This window comes from Pan troglodytes, chromosome 2, assembly GCF_028858775.2.
Source record: "Pan troglodytes isolate AG18354 chromosome 2, NHGRI_mPanTro3-v2.0_pri, whole genome shotgun sequence".
Classification (NCBI taxonomy): domain Eukaryota; kingdom Metazoa; phylum Chordata; class Mammalia; order Primates; family Hominidae; genus Pan; species Pan troglodytes.
The window spans coordinates 127832982-127849627 of NC_086015.1; the positions used below are offsets into that span (position 1 = coordinate 127832982).

General features: G+C 45.4%; 1 protein-coding gene across 19 annotated transcripts in view; it reads left to right on the forward strand.

Annotated features, from left to right (window-relative positions):
* KALRN (kalirin RhoGEF kinase) overlaps nt 1-16646 on the forward strand; it is a 690517-nt gene that overhangs the window by 517843 nt on the left and 156028 nt on the right. For all 19 annotated transcript variants that reach the window (XM_016941792.4, XM_016941780.4, XM_016941788.4 and 16 more), the window contains exon 34: nt 7421-7667. In XM_016941792.4, the coding sequence (XP_016797281.2) occupies nt 7421-7667 (247 nt within the window). The remainder of the gene's footprint in view (nt 1-7420; nt 7668-16646) is intronic.

Consider the following 16646-nt stretch of genomic DNA (forward strand, 5'->3'; position numbering starts at 1 on the left):
ACTCCAGCCTGGGTGACAGAGCGAGACTCTGTCCCAAAATAAATAAATAAATAAATAAATAAAGTTATCTTGTTTACTACCTCCCATTCTCTTTGTTCTTGTGGATTTGTGTCTCCCCCCACTAACACCTTATGTTGTTTTTGTCAGGTTTAGGAATTCATGGAGATATAGTCACATGATTAAAGGGCAAGATAAATTTGGTTGAAAGGGGCTGAGAAAAAAAATTAACAGTTATCTGTAAGATACTAATAGGAATAGGTGGGCAGCCAATGGGAGAGACCTCTCAGACATTGTAACTAGGCATCTCAGTTATATATCAGGAAATAATTCATGGAATTTATTCACTCGCGCATTCAACAGATATTTATCACCTGCTGTGTGCCAGGCATTGCTCTAAACTCGGGAGATAGGACCATGAGCAAGACAGAATGCTCTGCTCTTCTGTATCTTACATAGGATAAGAGTAACACATAATTTATGTAAACAAGGCAACACATTAATGATAAGTGCTCAAGAAAATTCAATAGCACTGTGTGTTAGAGATTCAATATAGAAACTACTCTATTTATCAAATATTAAAACTGGAAGCAGCCCTGGAGTCCAATTTCCTCATCTTAAAAATGAGGAAATTTAGGTATGAAGAAGGGAAGGGGCTTGCTGAGTGTCATACATGGGTAAAACCTGCACCAGCACCAAGGCCTCCTGATTCCCACTCCTGCATTCTTCCCACTATTAATTACTATGCAATTCACAAGACCTGCAAGACCAGGGGACCATGGTGCTCATTTACACACCATGGGAAACAACTAAACCAAACAGCTCCTTCAGTTGCAGTTAGTAGAAGCCACAGTTCCAGCAAGCAAAGATAAAGTAAATTGTAAGCTTTAGCCTCTTAATTGGACCTGGCAGCTCCATCGGCTTCCAACATACAAACTGATGAAATCCCAGAGCTCCACGACAATGTTCCTAAATGCCCAGACATTGTTTTACACATTTGCTAAAAAAAAATTATAATCAATTCAAGATAAACGCACAGCACTAAGCTCTTTTAAAGGAACCTAGTTTCTGGAGAAGCCTTCAGAGTTTTATAGTAGGGCGAGGACAGAAGTTTAGTAGAGGAAGGATTTGAAGCAGCTATACTAAAGCATCATCAGCAATTTGGGGCTTTCCTGAAGCTTCTATAGTGGCCCTAGAGCAAAATTGGAAACTGTCTATCCGCTCCCCAATTTTTCCCCTCAAAGCGTTACACCTCCTTGAAATATTTGCATTTTTCCCCATTACCTTTGTTGATTTGTTTTAGAGATTGTTATTGTTGATGTTATCATTACTTTCATTATAAAGCAGCACTTATGTGAGAAACACTGGGCAATACTGGAGATCAGAAAGCCAGAGGGAAAATTACCCAGAGTGCACCACCCAACAATACCAGTGTTAACATTTCAACGAATTTTCCTTCTGTTTCCTATGAATAGGGTTGCTAAGTTGTTGATGATGTTCACACAGTTATATATACAACTGTACATCTTGTCCTCTTAAAAAATTTTTTACTTTATATAAGTATTTAAGCTATTACAAAGCTTTATAAATAATCTAATGGCTGCATAATTAATTACTCACTTAGTAGATATATCATAATTACTTAACCATTCCCTTCCTGTTAGGTTTTTTAAATAATTTCAACTTCCATGTTAGATTCAAGGGTTACACATGCAGTTTTGTCACCTAGGTATATTGTGTGATGCTGAGGTTTTGGGTACAAATGATCCCGTCACCCAGATAGTGAGCATAGTACCCAATAGGTAGCTTTTTAACCCTCATCCACTTCCCACTGGGTAGATTTTTATATTTTAGTATTGGGGCAGGGGGGTGGTGATGTTATTGTTGTAAAATTTTCTTCATTTGAAAAAATGCTATTATGAGCATTTTCATGCTTAAAGTACAGCTGCATGTCACTTGTGTGGTGCATCTCATCTTTTTGCATTTGGAAGGGAATCATAGTCTGGTTTGAGGTGTTTCATGGTAAGGGACATTACCTAATTAAATGAAATCACTTTCTGATGGAGGAATTCCAGGCATTAGCAGCAGGTGCAGGGAGTGTTGAGGGGAGGAGAGAAAGACAGTTTTTGCACAGGAGTTGGCAGGACTTCACGGTGCCCTTGAAACTGTGACAAGTAGATATGCTCCAGCTTTACATTTTTTTGCCAGCCAGCTCTGGCCTCCTGTGATGCTGTTCATATGTAGATGTTAATTCATGTGAACTTGGTGCCTAAGGCTGGCTAAGAGTTGTGGAGGAATCAGATGATCAGATGGAAGAAGTTGCAGGGCAGGCAGCCAGGGGAGGAAGAGGAGGTCGGACTTATCTGATGGGCGCTCTTGGGCACAGCTCCCCCTCTGTCAAGAGTATCAGATCCAAGTGCTCTGCAAGGCAGTGTCAGAAGTCAGTATTCACAGTTAGAAGGCTCAGTTGGCAAGTATTGAGGGCAGGTATCAGATTCTGGGGTAAGGGGGCTTCTTCACATGGAAGCTTCCTGGAAAGCAATGCGGAATGAAGAGGCAAGAGTGAATCCTCATTTTGCATAAGGGATTCCTCGGTCCCACCATGTCTTTGTTTTTATCATAACAGGAAAAGTATGTGCTGATTTGAGGGCGGTCTGAGTCACCTTCCCTAGTGAGCCTCAGGGTCAGTTCTTCTAGTTAGGGCAAAACTCCATGAAGATTACTTTAAAAAAAAGGATTCACTTACATAATAATGTATATGCATATATACAGTTGATACAGTCTGTTACCAAACAACATGCTATCAAAATTGATGTTTAAAATTTTATTCTGTACTCCTTTCCTCCCAAATTTAAATAATAATTCACTAATACCGCCAGAATTTTTTTTTTTTCTTTGAGAGGGAGTCTCACTGTGTCTCCCAGGCTGGAGTGCAATGGCATGATCTCGGCTCACTGCAACCTCTGCTTCCCAGGTTTGTGCAATTCTCCTGCCTCAGCCTCCTGAGTAGCTGGGAATACAGGTGTGCACCACCACACCTGGCTAATTTTTTGTATTTTTATTAGAAACAGGGTTTCAACATGTTGGCCAGGCTGGTCTGGAGCTCCTGACCTCAAGTGATCCACCCCCCTCGGCCTCCCGAAATGCTGGGATTACAGTCACGAGCCACTGCGCCCAGCCCAGAACTTATTTTTTAGACAATCATTTAGCTCTCTCTGCTTAAGGCACTATCCTAGGTGCTTTAATATTATCTCATTTAATCTTCACAACAAGCTGTGAAGTAGATACTGTCATTATCCCCATTTGACAGATGAAGAAATTGAGACAAAGAGGTGAAGTAACTTGCTCCTGGTCACACAGTTGGTGAGGAGCTGCAGAGCCCATGCCCTAAACGAGGCTATGCTGCCTTGGAGAATGGAGCAGAGACAAAGAGGTGCACAAATGGAAGCTCTGAAATGACAACAGGAGAATTCTTCAGGGGTCCTGTCCTCACTCTCTGGATGCCATTGGGAAACCATCACAGAATAACTGTGTCTTTTCCATAACATGAGGAAGCTCAAAGGGACAATCTAGCTCACACAGTTTATACAAGAAGGAGGTTCAGTTAATCCCCAAATATTAATCATGTAAAAATAGACCTAAATGAAAATGATCATTTCTGGTGAATGTGAGAACTTTGAAAATGCAGATGGAGTTACAAAGAGTGGTTACGAAATGTCCCTTATGTATGTAGCAGTCCATGCTGGAAAGAAGCCAGCACAGCTATCACTGTGGAGCTGGAGGAAAGTGAGGACAGGAGGAGCTCCTTCTGCCCCTCTGGGAAGCATTGCGGGGGGTGAAGGAGGCCGTGTCCACCCAGGGATTGGTCAGCAGGGGAACAGGCCCCACTGGGAATGGCCAGGACCCAGAAAGGAGAGAGACTGGGAAAGTAAGGACAAGGAGTTGGATGGTGACTCAGCAGCAGGCACTTGGAGGGAAGCCAGGCAGACAATTAGCATCAAGAAGGCTTAGCAGGCCTTAGGCAGGGTTCTAGGGAATTAGGCAGAGAAAATATCTGAGAGCTCCTGGGAAGGGGGCCAAGACTTAGGCATGAAAGGCCAGACGGGGACTCGCTGCTGGAGTGGGAGCATACAGTGAGGGGAGTAAGATGACAGAAGATTCCAGAAGCAGGGGTACAAGATCAGAGAAGAATCAAAAACATAACCTGAATGCATGCCGAGATTCTGTGCTGCCTACTCAGCTCCCAGCATCTCCCTGAGTAGGAATAACTTTGGTCTTAGAATCTTACCCTACAGCATCCCTGGAGGAGAGAATGGGAGGGACTGTTGCAGGAGCAGCTCTGCCTGACCCCTCAAACCATTTCCCCAGCACCCTCCCTTGTTGGCCATTCTTTGGAATTCGCTTCTTGCCAGGGTTGGGACCTGGTGTAGTATATCTTTTTGATCAAGCCATTGAGGTGAAGTGAACCAGGATATTCATCATGTATTTGAACCATAATGGCTTTTGGGCTGTATCTAAAGCTTGAGCCCGGTTGTCTACAACGTGTGAGCATGGAAGAAATTGCCCATTGATCTTGTTTCCACCTCTTCCTTTGGCTGGACTAGGCAGCCTACAGGAGGCAAACACTGCCATCTAGTGGCGTATCTAGGCTTCTCGCCAGGAACTGTGTCTTGAATTGTAGAGAGACACAAGCCTGATTTTTATCCTCTCCCGTCCAGCCCATGGGTCTGATTGTAACCCACCCTAGAAGGAAGTGGGTCTTGTATCTGGGTGCCATGCTGGGCTGTTTGCGACTAGAGCTTCAGGCCCCTTCTGCTCTAACAGTCTGCAAAAGGACTACACTCATCCCTGGACTCAACCATGTTGCCCTGAAAGGGCTGCAAGTTGCATCCCCAGCTATGTGTGAGCTTGGCCTCAAGAAGCAACCCTGAGCCCCTGGCGTGGTCGCAGAGGAGCAGCTCTACTGAGGTGCAGAAGCTCAGTGATAGAGAGTCTCTCAGTTAGAAAGAATTTCAGTCATCTAGGCCGGCATTCTACAGAGTCCATTAGCGAGGTGGAATCAAATTAGTGGGATGTCAACAGCAATAGAGAAAAACATAAAATAGAATGTCAGAGTGGAGCTTGTGTTTCAGTGATAAATCTATTCACATGTAGTGTTCCCTGGTCAAAATATGAAGTGTATTTCTTACAGAGCACTTTGGAATCTGAATCCCAGCACTTTGGGAGACTGAAGCGGGAGGATCAGTTGAGCCCAGGAGTTCAAGAAAAACATAGTGGGACCATGTCGCTACAAAAATAAAAATAAAAATTAGCTGGGTGTGGTGGTACACACCTGTGGTCCCAGCTACTCAGCATGCTGAGGTGGGAGCATCACTTGAGCCAGAGAGGTAGAAACTGCAGTGAGCCAAGATTGTACCACTGCATTCCAGCCTGGGTTTCAGAATGAGACCCTGTCTGGGGGCAGTGGAAGGCATTCCCAGGCCCTAACCCAGGCCTACTGAATCATGATGTGTGATTGAGGGGTGGAGCAAGAGAAGGAACTGCTAGGGAATCTCCATTTTATTAGCTCTCCACATGATTTTTATGTATACTCAATGCCCAACCACTGATATTGACATTTCTGAGCTTGAATTTCCTGATGTATGAGATGGAGATGATAGTACCACCTGGTTATTGTGAGGACCAAGTAGATAATTAATGCAAAGGTATTTTGCTAACTGTAAAAGTACTCTAGAGATTTGAGGTGTTTCCATCCCACAAAATCCTTCTCTCTGTGATGTTTTTAAGGAGGATAGCACCAGGAGAGTGGGGGAGTGAAGACTGCATTTAATGGGACCAGGAGAGTTAAATGGAAAAATATTTTCTTCTGTCTCCTTCCACCTTCTACCTTCTACCTTCTGTCCTGCAGATTTCCTGATCTGATCCCAATGGCAGTCCTATGGGGACGTGGTTAGCACAGACTCCCTGCCGTGTAACTGGTGGTGATGCATATTGCCAACATCAGTCTGATGCATTATTTTAACTGTTTCAAGCCCCCTCTGATATTGAAGTCCCTTTAGTGTAAATCTCTAACAGTCCTGAATGCTGAGCTTTTGGTCCTGGTAGGACTGTTAATTATCTACTCACTGTGGCGTTCACTGTGTATGCCACTGGGCAGAAGCTTCCCAGAATGTGTGTGAAATGGCTACACAACATATTTGGACAAGTGCACTAATATGGCCACTGGTGCAGAAAATTTGGGCCCTGAAGGCTTAAATCAGAGATGCACAGACTGAAGTCGAATTCCTGGAGGTGGTGCAAGGACTTTGCCTCCAAACTGCTTTTGGGGTGAACTTTAGAGGATAACAGGCTACCAAGCTGGGCCTCAGCCTCCTCATTCCTTCCGTTCCCTACCTGTCACTCTGCCTCTAAGTGCAGCTGCTCTTCCAAGAGGGAGACTGTACTTAGTTCTATGAGACAAACTAATAACCGAATGGATTCTCATGGAAATATGAAGCCAGAAGAAAGGGGGGAAGTGGGGCCAAATCCCCAAGGTGAAAAAGTGAGAAGTCTCAGCATTCAGCCAGTAGGGGTTGTTCCTGTCAACCCCTTTTATTGCTTCTGCCCCAGGATCAGTGAATTAGGAAGATGCCAGTGTGGAGACAAGCCAGCATGGAGCATGAGGGCTGGGCGTATGCTCCTAAGTAAGAAGTGGCCCGTCTTCCCTTCTGATTCTTCCTCCTGGTCCCCAGTGCCTGAGCCTTTGAGGCTATTCCCCTCCCAGACAGACATTGCTTTACTTCTGCCTTTGAATTGAAGCCCCATTCTTTTTGTAGTCCTCGTAGCCTCGATTTTAGGCTGATGGCTCCAGTAAGGGGTGGGGATGGGAGGTGTTGCAGGGGTTAGAAGGAAGGAAGGCTGTCTCTTCCATTATTCCCTATCATCTAGTGAGAATCTAATGGGAGGGGTGAGTTAGAATAGATGCCCATACAATAGGAGTCTGAGGGTGGTAGTCAGGGCAGGGACAGGGCACAGGGTAGAACCCTTGGAAGGAGTAAAGGGGCATACAGGGAAGGGGTTTAACGGCACAATTAGCTGAAGCTTGGCAAAGGAATAATGAGCTCTAACGAAGTAAGAGGAATTAGAATCAAAGCCCTGGTTCTGGGCAGGCTTCAGACTGTGGCTACAGCTAGAAAGCCTGAGTGATTGAATAGCACTGTGCTAATTACATTTTTTTCTTGTTTTCTTTCCTGTTCTCAACTCTCCTTTTCATCTTCTGCCATCTCTCTGCCCTAAACACCATTTTTCCTCTTTATTCCCCTTCTCTTCCTCCTTACCTCTGCTCTCACACATCCTTCGTCCCCTCTCACCAACCCTCTCCCATATTTCTCCCCCCTTCCTCCATGCCCTCCTGTTCTACTCCCTCCACCACCACCCTCCAAAGCTCTCTGGTGGATGTGAGCTGACAGTGGTCCTCCAGGACTTCAGTGCGGGCCACAGCAGTGAGCTGACCATCCAGGTGGGGCAGACGGTAGAGCTGCTGGAGCGGCCCAGCGAGCGGCCTGGTTGGTGTCTGGTCCGTACCACCGAACGGAGCCCGCCCTTGGAGGGTCTGGTCCCCAGCAGCGCCCTGTGCATCTCACACTCCCGAAGCAGCGTGGAGATGGACTGCTTCTTCCCCTTGGTGAAAGGTAGGAGAACAGAGCGGGTGGGAGGCACAGACCAAGGAGGCCACGAGCGCTGGCCTGACTCTAGCTGAAGACCACCATGGAAGTGACCTGTCTCACAGACCCATTTTTACCCTGTGGGGTTTCTTTGGGACCTGATTGTGAAGAGAATGGGTTGGGAACTTGGAGAGGAAGAGCTCCCGAGTAACTATGTGTGACTTTGGGAAAGTCATTTAGCCTTCCTGAGTCAGTTTCGTCTTGGAAGTGAAGGTTGAATTAAGTAACCTCTAAGATCTCTTCCAGTTTTCCCATCATATCACACTACATTCGGGAAAGTCCTCTTCTACCTTTGGCCAAATATGGTTTAGACTTATCCTTTCTCCACTGACCCACTTCCCCTCCACAGCAACTTCTGGCTCTCTGACCCCCCACCAACTACTCACATGCTGACCTGGAGACACCAGGCACACCCAGGCAGGAGCCACAGCTGAGTCAGATCTGATGCTCCCCTCAGCCCAGCCAGGCTTTGAGGTCCATGACTCCTTTATGTGCCTTCAACAGATAAAGTATTCTAGCCTTGGCTTTTATTGTATGTAAGCTCTGTGTTCTCTTCACATGCCTGTTTACTCACTTTTTCTCATGCCAGGGAGACTAAACTCCTCATGACAGTGTTTCTTTAGGGGTGGTCTCTGGATTAGTAATATCAGCATGCCCTGGGAACCTGTTAGAAATGCAGGTGCCAGCCTGGGCAACTTAGTGAGACCCTGTCTCTACAAAAATTTAAAAATGCAAGGCGGCACATACCTGTAGTCCCAGCTACTTGGGAGGCTGAGGCAGGAGAATCACTTGAACCCGAGAGGCTGAGGTTGCCATGAGGCTGCAGCGAGCCAAGACTGTGCCACTGCACTCCAGCCTGGGCAACAGAGTGAGACTCTGTCTCAAAAAAAAAAAAATTAAAAAAATTAGCTGGGCAAGGTGGTGTTCACTTGTAGTTCCAACTACTCAGGGCATGGTGAGGCAGGAGGATCACTTGAGCCCAGGAGTTTGAGGCTGCAGTGAGCTATGATTGCATTGCTGCGCTCCAACTTGGCTGACAGAGAAAGACCGCACCTCTAAAAATAAAAAATCAAAGTTAAAAGCCAGGTACAGTGGCTCACACCTGTAATCCCAACACTTTGGGAGGCTGGCTTGAGGCTAGGAGTTTGAGACCAGACTGGGCAACATAGTGAGACCCCCATCTCTACAAAAATAAAAAATTTTAGCCAGGCATGGTGGCACACACCCATAGTTCCAGCTACTCAGTGGGGGGCTGGGGCAGGAGGATCATTTGAGCCTGGGAAGACAAGATTACAGTAAACCATGCTTGCACCACTGCACTCCAGACTGGGTGACAGAGCAAGGTCCTGCCTCAAAAAGTGTTTTTAAGTTTAATTTTAAAAAAGAAAGAAACGCAAATGATCAGAACCCCCACTCCTCCAGAGCCGGTGGGTCCCAACAGTCTGTGTTTTAACAAGCCTTCCAGGTGGCTCTGATGCACATTTGAGTTTGAGATCCACTGACTTGTGAAGTCCAAGTGGCAGAGGCCTTGCAGCCAAGCATTTTACACTGAGGAAGCCAAAGCCAGGCCTTAGTTCTGGGCTTATTTTTGTAACTGGCCAGATAATCAGCAGCAGGCATGCCTTCTATGCAGACCTGTGCTAGATATTTCTAGGAGAGGAAGATGGGGACGAGGGTCAGCATGGAGACCTGCTGCAAGCTTCCTGATGGTTAACTGTGAACTCAGAGCATATTTAAAACACTCTGGTGTCTGGAGTGCCATCTGGTCTACCTCCAAAGCCTGACTTCCTTTCCTCCACTAGATGGCAGCAGCAGGCTGCATTGTTTGTGCTGCATCCAGCCTTCCAGGGTTTTTTCCACCAGGAGAAAAATGTCAGCTAAAACCGACGTCCTAATTCTCCTCGTGCCCTCCACTCCCAATTTAATCATTGCCTGCTTTCCCCCCTGTCCTCTGAGGACTAAGGAGGGACTGTGTCAGGAAGTTGTGTGGGAATTTGAAATTGCAGGCACAAGAGGAAAATCAAGGAAACTCAGGAATCTGGTTCCGCTTGAAGTCTAGCCAAGTCTACACAGAAGGTAGATTGTGAGGGTAAAATTAGGTAACGGAGACAAAACACAGCAGTGCCTGGCATTCAATGCACCTTAGTTGTCATGATAAGTTTTTGCTATTATATCATTTGCCATAGATTATCCAGCAAAATAACTACACACTCCCACAAGTCCAGTTGAGAGACCCATCTGCAGAGACAAAATCAAGCACAGCAATTCATTTGCCGCAAAAGGCTAACGTTCCTTGGATCCCCAGGTGTGGGTCGTTTTCATCAGGAGGGACTCAGCTTCAAGGGAAGATGAGACTTCCTGACCTAGACCTGGCCTCCTAGCCTGAGGCTGGGTAAAATGTGCACTCCCTCCCTGCTGGGGCTGCCACATGTGCAACTTTGCAGGAGCAACCCAAGGTGGAAAGTCAGAGAGCAGTGTCAGAGTCAATCTGTGATCCCGAAGTGGGAGGTGGAAGCATTCAGGGTAAGAATTGCACAGGACTGGGGGTTCTCTCGACTATAGGACAGATTAGTGGAGATTTAACTAAAAATAGGAGATGAAGACCAGGAATGGAAAATAGAGGCAAGAGACAAAGCTGGGAGTGAGGCTGTCATAGAACTTTCCAGCTAACTCTGCCAACCAGCATAGCTTCTTAAAGATACCAGCAGTGCCTATCACCCATTTCTTTGGCTTTTTATTTCCAGGTTGGTTCCTGTTTCCCCAAGCTTAGGCCAGTTATGCTGAGCCTTCAAATGGCATCCTGTGAGGTCTTACTATCTTCTCACCCATGTGAGCTCTGAATACAGAGGTCCCCGACTCCCAATAGTCAAGGACCTAAGTCGGCCAGGCGCAGTGGCTCACTCCTGTAATCCCAGCACTTTGGGAGGCTGAAGCAGGTGGATTGCTCAGGCTCAGGAGTTCGAGACCAGCCTGGGCAACATGGCGAAACCCTGTCTCTACAAAAAAAATTTAAAAATTAGCCAGGTGGGGTGGTGTGCACCTATATAGTCCCAGCTACTCGGGAGGCTGAGGTGGGAGGATCACCTGACCCTGGGAGGCTGAGGCTGCAGTGAGCCATGATCATACCACTGTGCTCCAGCCTGGGTTACAGAGTGAAACCCTGTCTCAAAAAAAAAAAAAAAAAAGGACCTAAGTCTGCATTCTCCATGGAGCACTCCTTATGCCCTTAACTAGACCCCATTTGAAAGTGTGTGCAGTTATGCACATAGCCCAGCCTCAAAACCCTTTCCCTGTCTCTCTGGGGTCTGCCCAGAGTGTTGGCCTTAGCTAAGACCCAATAAGCTATTCCTTCTCTTATTCCAGCTGGCTGCCTGCTTGGCAAACCGCCTTTTCTTCTCTCAGCAGTAATTTGTCTCCAGTGGGTGCTTTACCTTATAAGTTATGCACAACTAGATTGAGAATAAAATGTTCCTCTGGGGGTTGTGGAATAGGACAGAATGGTCTCATCTGGTGTCAGGAGGTTGGAATCAATTCCTTTTTCAATTCCCATAAGAGAACTGGTCCTCTTAGCATTTGCAGAGAGCACCAAGTCAGCACTCTCGCAGGCTGTGTGAAGCAGGGACTATGTGTGAGGGCTAAGCACCTTGTGAGTGCTCAGGCCATGACTATCACCCCAGAAATGGGGACAAAAGAACCACAGGATGGTTCTTGATGATCCACTAGCACAGGGTTCCCAACGCTGGCTGCACATGAGAATCATCTGGGAGCTTTTCCAAATGACAATGCCCAGACCCCACCTAGAACAAATGGAATCAGAATCTCTGGATGGGGCCTGAGGGTCAGTATTTTTAAGTGTTCCATAGGTGAATCTAAGGTGCAGTCAGGGTTGAGAACCACTGCACTAGCCCAGTCTCCTCTCTTCCAAGAGAACACTCAGGCTCAGGAAAGCAAGGTGACCTCCCTGAAGCCACAGGGAGTCTGTGGCCAAGCTGGAGCAGACCAGGGCTCCCAGCACCTGTTGAGCTTCTGGGTAGTGCTAGGGCTCCTCTCTGCCCTTCCCTCCTCTGCCTTCTGTGGGAGCAGTGGTTGGTTATTTCCTCCTGATAAGTCTTGGTGTCATTCATGATGCGGTTGGTGAAAAAGAGTGGGGCTGTGTGTCAGAATTGGGGTGGGGCTGCCTTTCCTGCTACTTTACTGCCACTCTGACATCTTAGGGCTTCTCACTGGGATTGGGCCCTCCAGCCCTAGTCCTGCCTTTCCACAGGCCCCTCTCACTTTCACAGCAGCAGGTGGTGGAGGGCAGCACCTCCCAAGAGGCAAGCCTTTGTAGCAGTGGTTTCCAACTCTGGATGCACCTTAGAAACCACCTGGAGGAGGTTTCTAAAAATACTGATGCCTCATACCCACCCCAGAACAATTAATCCAGCTGCCAAGGACCTGGACATCATACCCACCCCAGAACAATTAATCCAGCTGCCAAGGACCTGGACATCAGTATATTTTTAAGTTCTTTTGTGAAAAAAAGAAAAAAGAAAAAAATTAGCCGGGCATAGTGGCATGCACCTGTAGTCCCAGCTATTCAGGAGGCTGAGATGGGAGGATTGCTTGAGCCTGAGGGTTCAGGGCTATAGTAAGCTGTGTTCACGCCACTGCACTCCAGCCTGGGCAAAAGAGTGAGACTCTATCTCAGGGGGAAAAAAAAAGAAGAAGAACAAACTTAGTGATTCTGATGTTCCCTTAGGGTTGAGAACCACTGCTTTGTGGACTCAGCACCCCCAGGGTGTCAAGCTTAGGAGATACTTAAAGATGTATTAGAAAGGTTGAGGGTTAATGTCCAGATTATATAAAGAACTCCTGCAACTCAACAACAACAACCAAAAACTAAATTTAAAAATGGACAAAGGACTTAAACAGAAATTTCTCCAAAGAAGATATACAAGTGACCAATAAGTACATGAAAAGATATTCAACATCACTAATTATTGCTAGGAAAATGATAATCAAAACAACAATAACATGTCACTGCAAAGGATGGCTATTGTTTAAAATGTGCACACACAGAAAATAACAAGTGTTATGAGGATGTGGAGAAATTGGAACCCTTGTACGCTGCTGGTGGGAATGCAAAATGGTACAGCTGCCGTGAAAAACAGTATGGGATTCCTCAAAAAAGTAAAAATAAGATTATCATATCATCTAGCAATCCAACATCTGAGTATATATCCAAAGGAATTGAAAGCAAGGACACAAGCAGAAATTTGTACACCCATGCTCATAGCAGCATTATTCACAATAGTCAAAAGGTGAAAGCAACCCCAGTGTCCAGCAACAGGTGAATTGAATATATACATACAATGGGATACTCTTCAGCCTTAGAAAGTTAGGAAATTCTAACACATGCCACAACATGAATGAACCTTGAGGACATTAGGATAAGTGAAACAAGCCAGACACAAAAGGACAAATACTATATGATTCCATTTAAATGAAATACCTTGAGTAGTCAACTTTTTAGATGTAGAAAGAATGATGATTGCCAGGGGCTGGAGGGAATGGGGAATTAGTGCCTGTTGGGTACAGAGTTTCAGTTTTGCAAGATGAAAAATGTTCTGGAGATGGATGGTGATGATGGTTGCATGACAATATGAATGGACTTAATGCCACTGAACTGTACACTTAAAAATGGTGAGAATGGCTTTTAAAAAGTATTGGTCCTGGGTACTTCTGCCCCAGGCTCCAATAACCAGTCTAGGTTCTTCTGTACCTGGCTGTACAGGACACCTGTGTTCCTTTTCCTGTGCACTTTCTTCCCTGGCTGGGGCTGAGGGTCTGGAGAAGCTGTAAGGAAATACCTCTCTGCTTGTGAAACCAAGTCCAAGGCTTCCCCCGTGAGCCTCAGAAGCAGATGCTCTAGAGGAGAGGGACAGTGGCCCATGGCACCCTTGGCTTGTTCATGAGGAGTCCTCTCCCTGAAGGCCTCCTGATGATTTCTGCTGTTACCACCTACTTGGCCTCAGGAACAGCTTCCCCATGCTGCGGAAGGTGGTGGAGAACCGTGGATAAAACTTGGGCTCTGAAGGCAATTACCATCAACAGCCTGAGGATGCTGGGCAAGTTTGATAATGTCAACTTGTGTTAAGTGTGTCACCAACTCACAAAAATACCTAACATTTATTGAGCTTTACCATGGGCCAGGTTCTGGGTTGCTTTATGCTAATAGCAATAATATTTTCCTCATCTTACAGATAAAGACACTGAGTCTTAAAAAGATTAGGTAATATGCTCAAAGCCACATAGCTGACAAGCAGTGGGCCTAAATTTGAACCCACGCCTGTCCATTTCCCAAGGTCTCACTTTACCACTGTGTTCTACACCCTCCCAAGTCTGAAAGCCTTTGAGACAGGCACTTTATTCTCCCATCTGACTTGGCTTGTTAGCCAGTCTAGCTGAATCTGAAGAGCATTAACCCCATTATAGTTACACATACCCACCTTCCCACTCTCCCTGTCACCTCTGGCCCCAAATGCCCCACTCTCTAGGAGGAGTGGTAGTAATCAGAGACAGATTTTGTCCTGTGGGTGCTTTGCCAACTAATAAGATTCTGATGTCCTCGGCTGGAGCAGAATGACTCCAAGGAGCACTCTGGACAGCAGGCTGAGCTTAGTCCAACTCTGATAGCGGCCTGCCAACCCCTGGTGCTGGCCCAGCCTGTTCAACAGATTGTCTGCAGGATGGAAGTCCCCTGCACTTTCTGCTGCCAGGAGCCAAAATGCCAAAAAGTTCAGGCTCCTCTGCCTACCAGGAGAGTCCTCCAAAGGTCTTTCTCTACCTCTTACTTTTCAGTATAATTCTGCATTAGGAGCCCTACCCTCAGGTTTTTCATTTATGCCATAATGCCTAACATGGCTTCACTATGGGAGGCTAAAAAAATAATTGGAGGATGAATATTCCCTAAACATTTCCTTTCAGGTACGAAGTGACATGTTATAAATTGCAGCTTGCTGATTTACTTTATCCTACAATCCTCAATTGCAGGATTGAAGTACGATCCTTCAATCCTCTTCATTTGTATAGGATTGTACTGGTAATTGACTAGATGTGAGGTAGTCCTTTGAGATTCAGAACTCACTTCCTCATAGAAGCAGAAGTATACATGGGAGTATGATCAATGAGGGTGAGAACAGGTTTCCACACTAGCCCACAACATTTTCCTTTATATTAGCATAGCTGAATTACACTATGTTTGCAATGAAAAGGTGTGGTATGGTGTTTTTAAAAATTATAATACTGTTGGGTAAGAATAGCTGAAACCCAAAAATAATGCATTTGAATAAGAAATGTTGTAATTTATTTGAGTACTGATACTTTTTGAAGAAAAGTATGTTTAAGATAGATGGAGAGAGTCTAAAAGGAGCTCCTTGACATTTTTCAGAATTATAAAAAGTTTGAGTTGAAACTTACTCTTTTTATAACTGGATAAAACCGGTTCTTGATTAGATTTAATTTCACTCCAGAACATTGGCTTCTTTTGGCTCCTGGGATCTTAGAATTGAAAAGCAGGTGAAAGGTGTTCTAGCTCACTCTCTTTCCAAATACAAGAAACCCCTTCCACAATGTCCTTGACAAGTGGTCAGCTAAGCATTACTTGAGCACTTCTAGGGACTGGGAGCTTATTACTTCTAGAGCCTGTTGGATTTTAGTGTAATTCTAAGGGCTAGAATATTCCTCATATATTGCACTGAAATCCAAACACTTTCTACCCACGTCTCCTTCTATTCTCCCCCGTCCGAGCCCCGAGTGTAAATCCACCAGTGCTAATTATTATTCTCCCTCTCCTTCTGATCTGTATCTAGAAGAAAGTAATACAATTTGCAGATAAAATGTTAAACACTTCTTTCCTAAGCTATATAAGCCTATCAATTTCTCCATAAATCCTTTTATTAAACGCTTAGAGCAGAACAAAATGTTTTTAATTAAATTCAACAATCCTGACTTGTTTGAAGTGATTGTTTGTGTTTATGGATTAATAGTCCTTTCCAATGTCCTTGGATTTGAGAACTTCACAGTCCATCCTTACCCTTGAACTTTGGGCATCCCCTGGTTTCTCACTCACAGACACCTGATCTGTTGTCCTCTCTGGGCATAGAGCTTAGAGGCAAGTGCCTTCCACTCTGAGACTCTCTATAGGCTGGCCTTTTTTCCTGGTTATTCCCTACAGTCATTCATATTGCTATTTGTTCTAAAGTAGCATTTTTATTACCTTTTATTCATGTCTTCCTGAATTACCTCTAGGATCCTTTCCACTTCTAAAAATGTCTGTTTTTTTCTCTCTGCATCAGGTAATTACCTTTGTTAATTTAAAGGGATTAACCAAAGTATCCTGTGTTTATTTTATTTTTTTTCTATTTTTTATTTTGGAGACATGGCCTCACTCTGTTGCCCAGGCTGGAGTGCAGTGGCAAGTAGCTGGGACCACAGGTGCTTGCCACCATCCCTAGCTAATTTTTGTATTTTTTTGTAGAGATGAGGTTTCGCCACGTTGCCCAGGCTGGTCTTGAACTCCTGAGCTCAAGCAATCTGCCTGCCTTGGCCTACCAAAGTGCTGGGATTACAGGTGTGAGCCACCGCACCCAGCCAAAGTATCCTATTTTTGATGCATATAAGCATAGCATAAATATCTTCATTTTGAGGTCCAATTTTTAAATTTGGGGTGCATGAAATCTCCATTTTTGTAGTAAAAAATGGTTGAGACTGGGTGCAGTGGCTCACATCTTTAACCCCAGCACTTTGGGAGGCCAAGGCAGGTGGATCACTTGGGCTCAGGCGTTCTAGACCAGACTGGGCAACATGGCGAAACCCCATCTCTACCAAAAATACAAAAAATTAGCTGGGCATGGTGGCATGCACCTGTGGTCCCAGCTGCTGGGGGTGGAGGTGGGGGAAGGG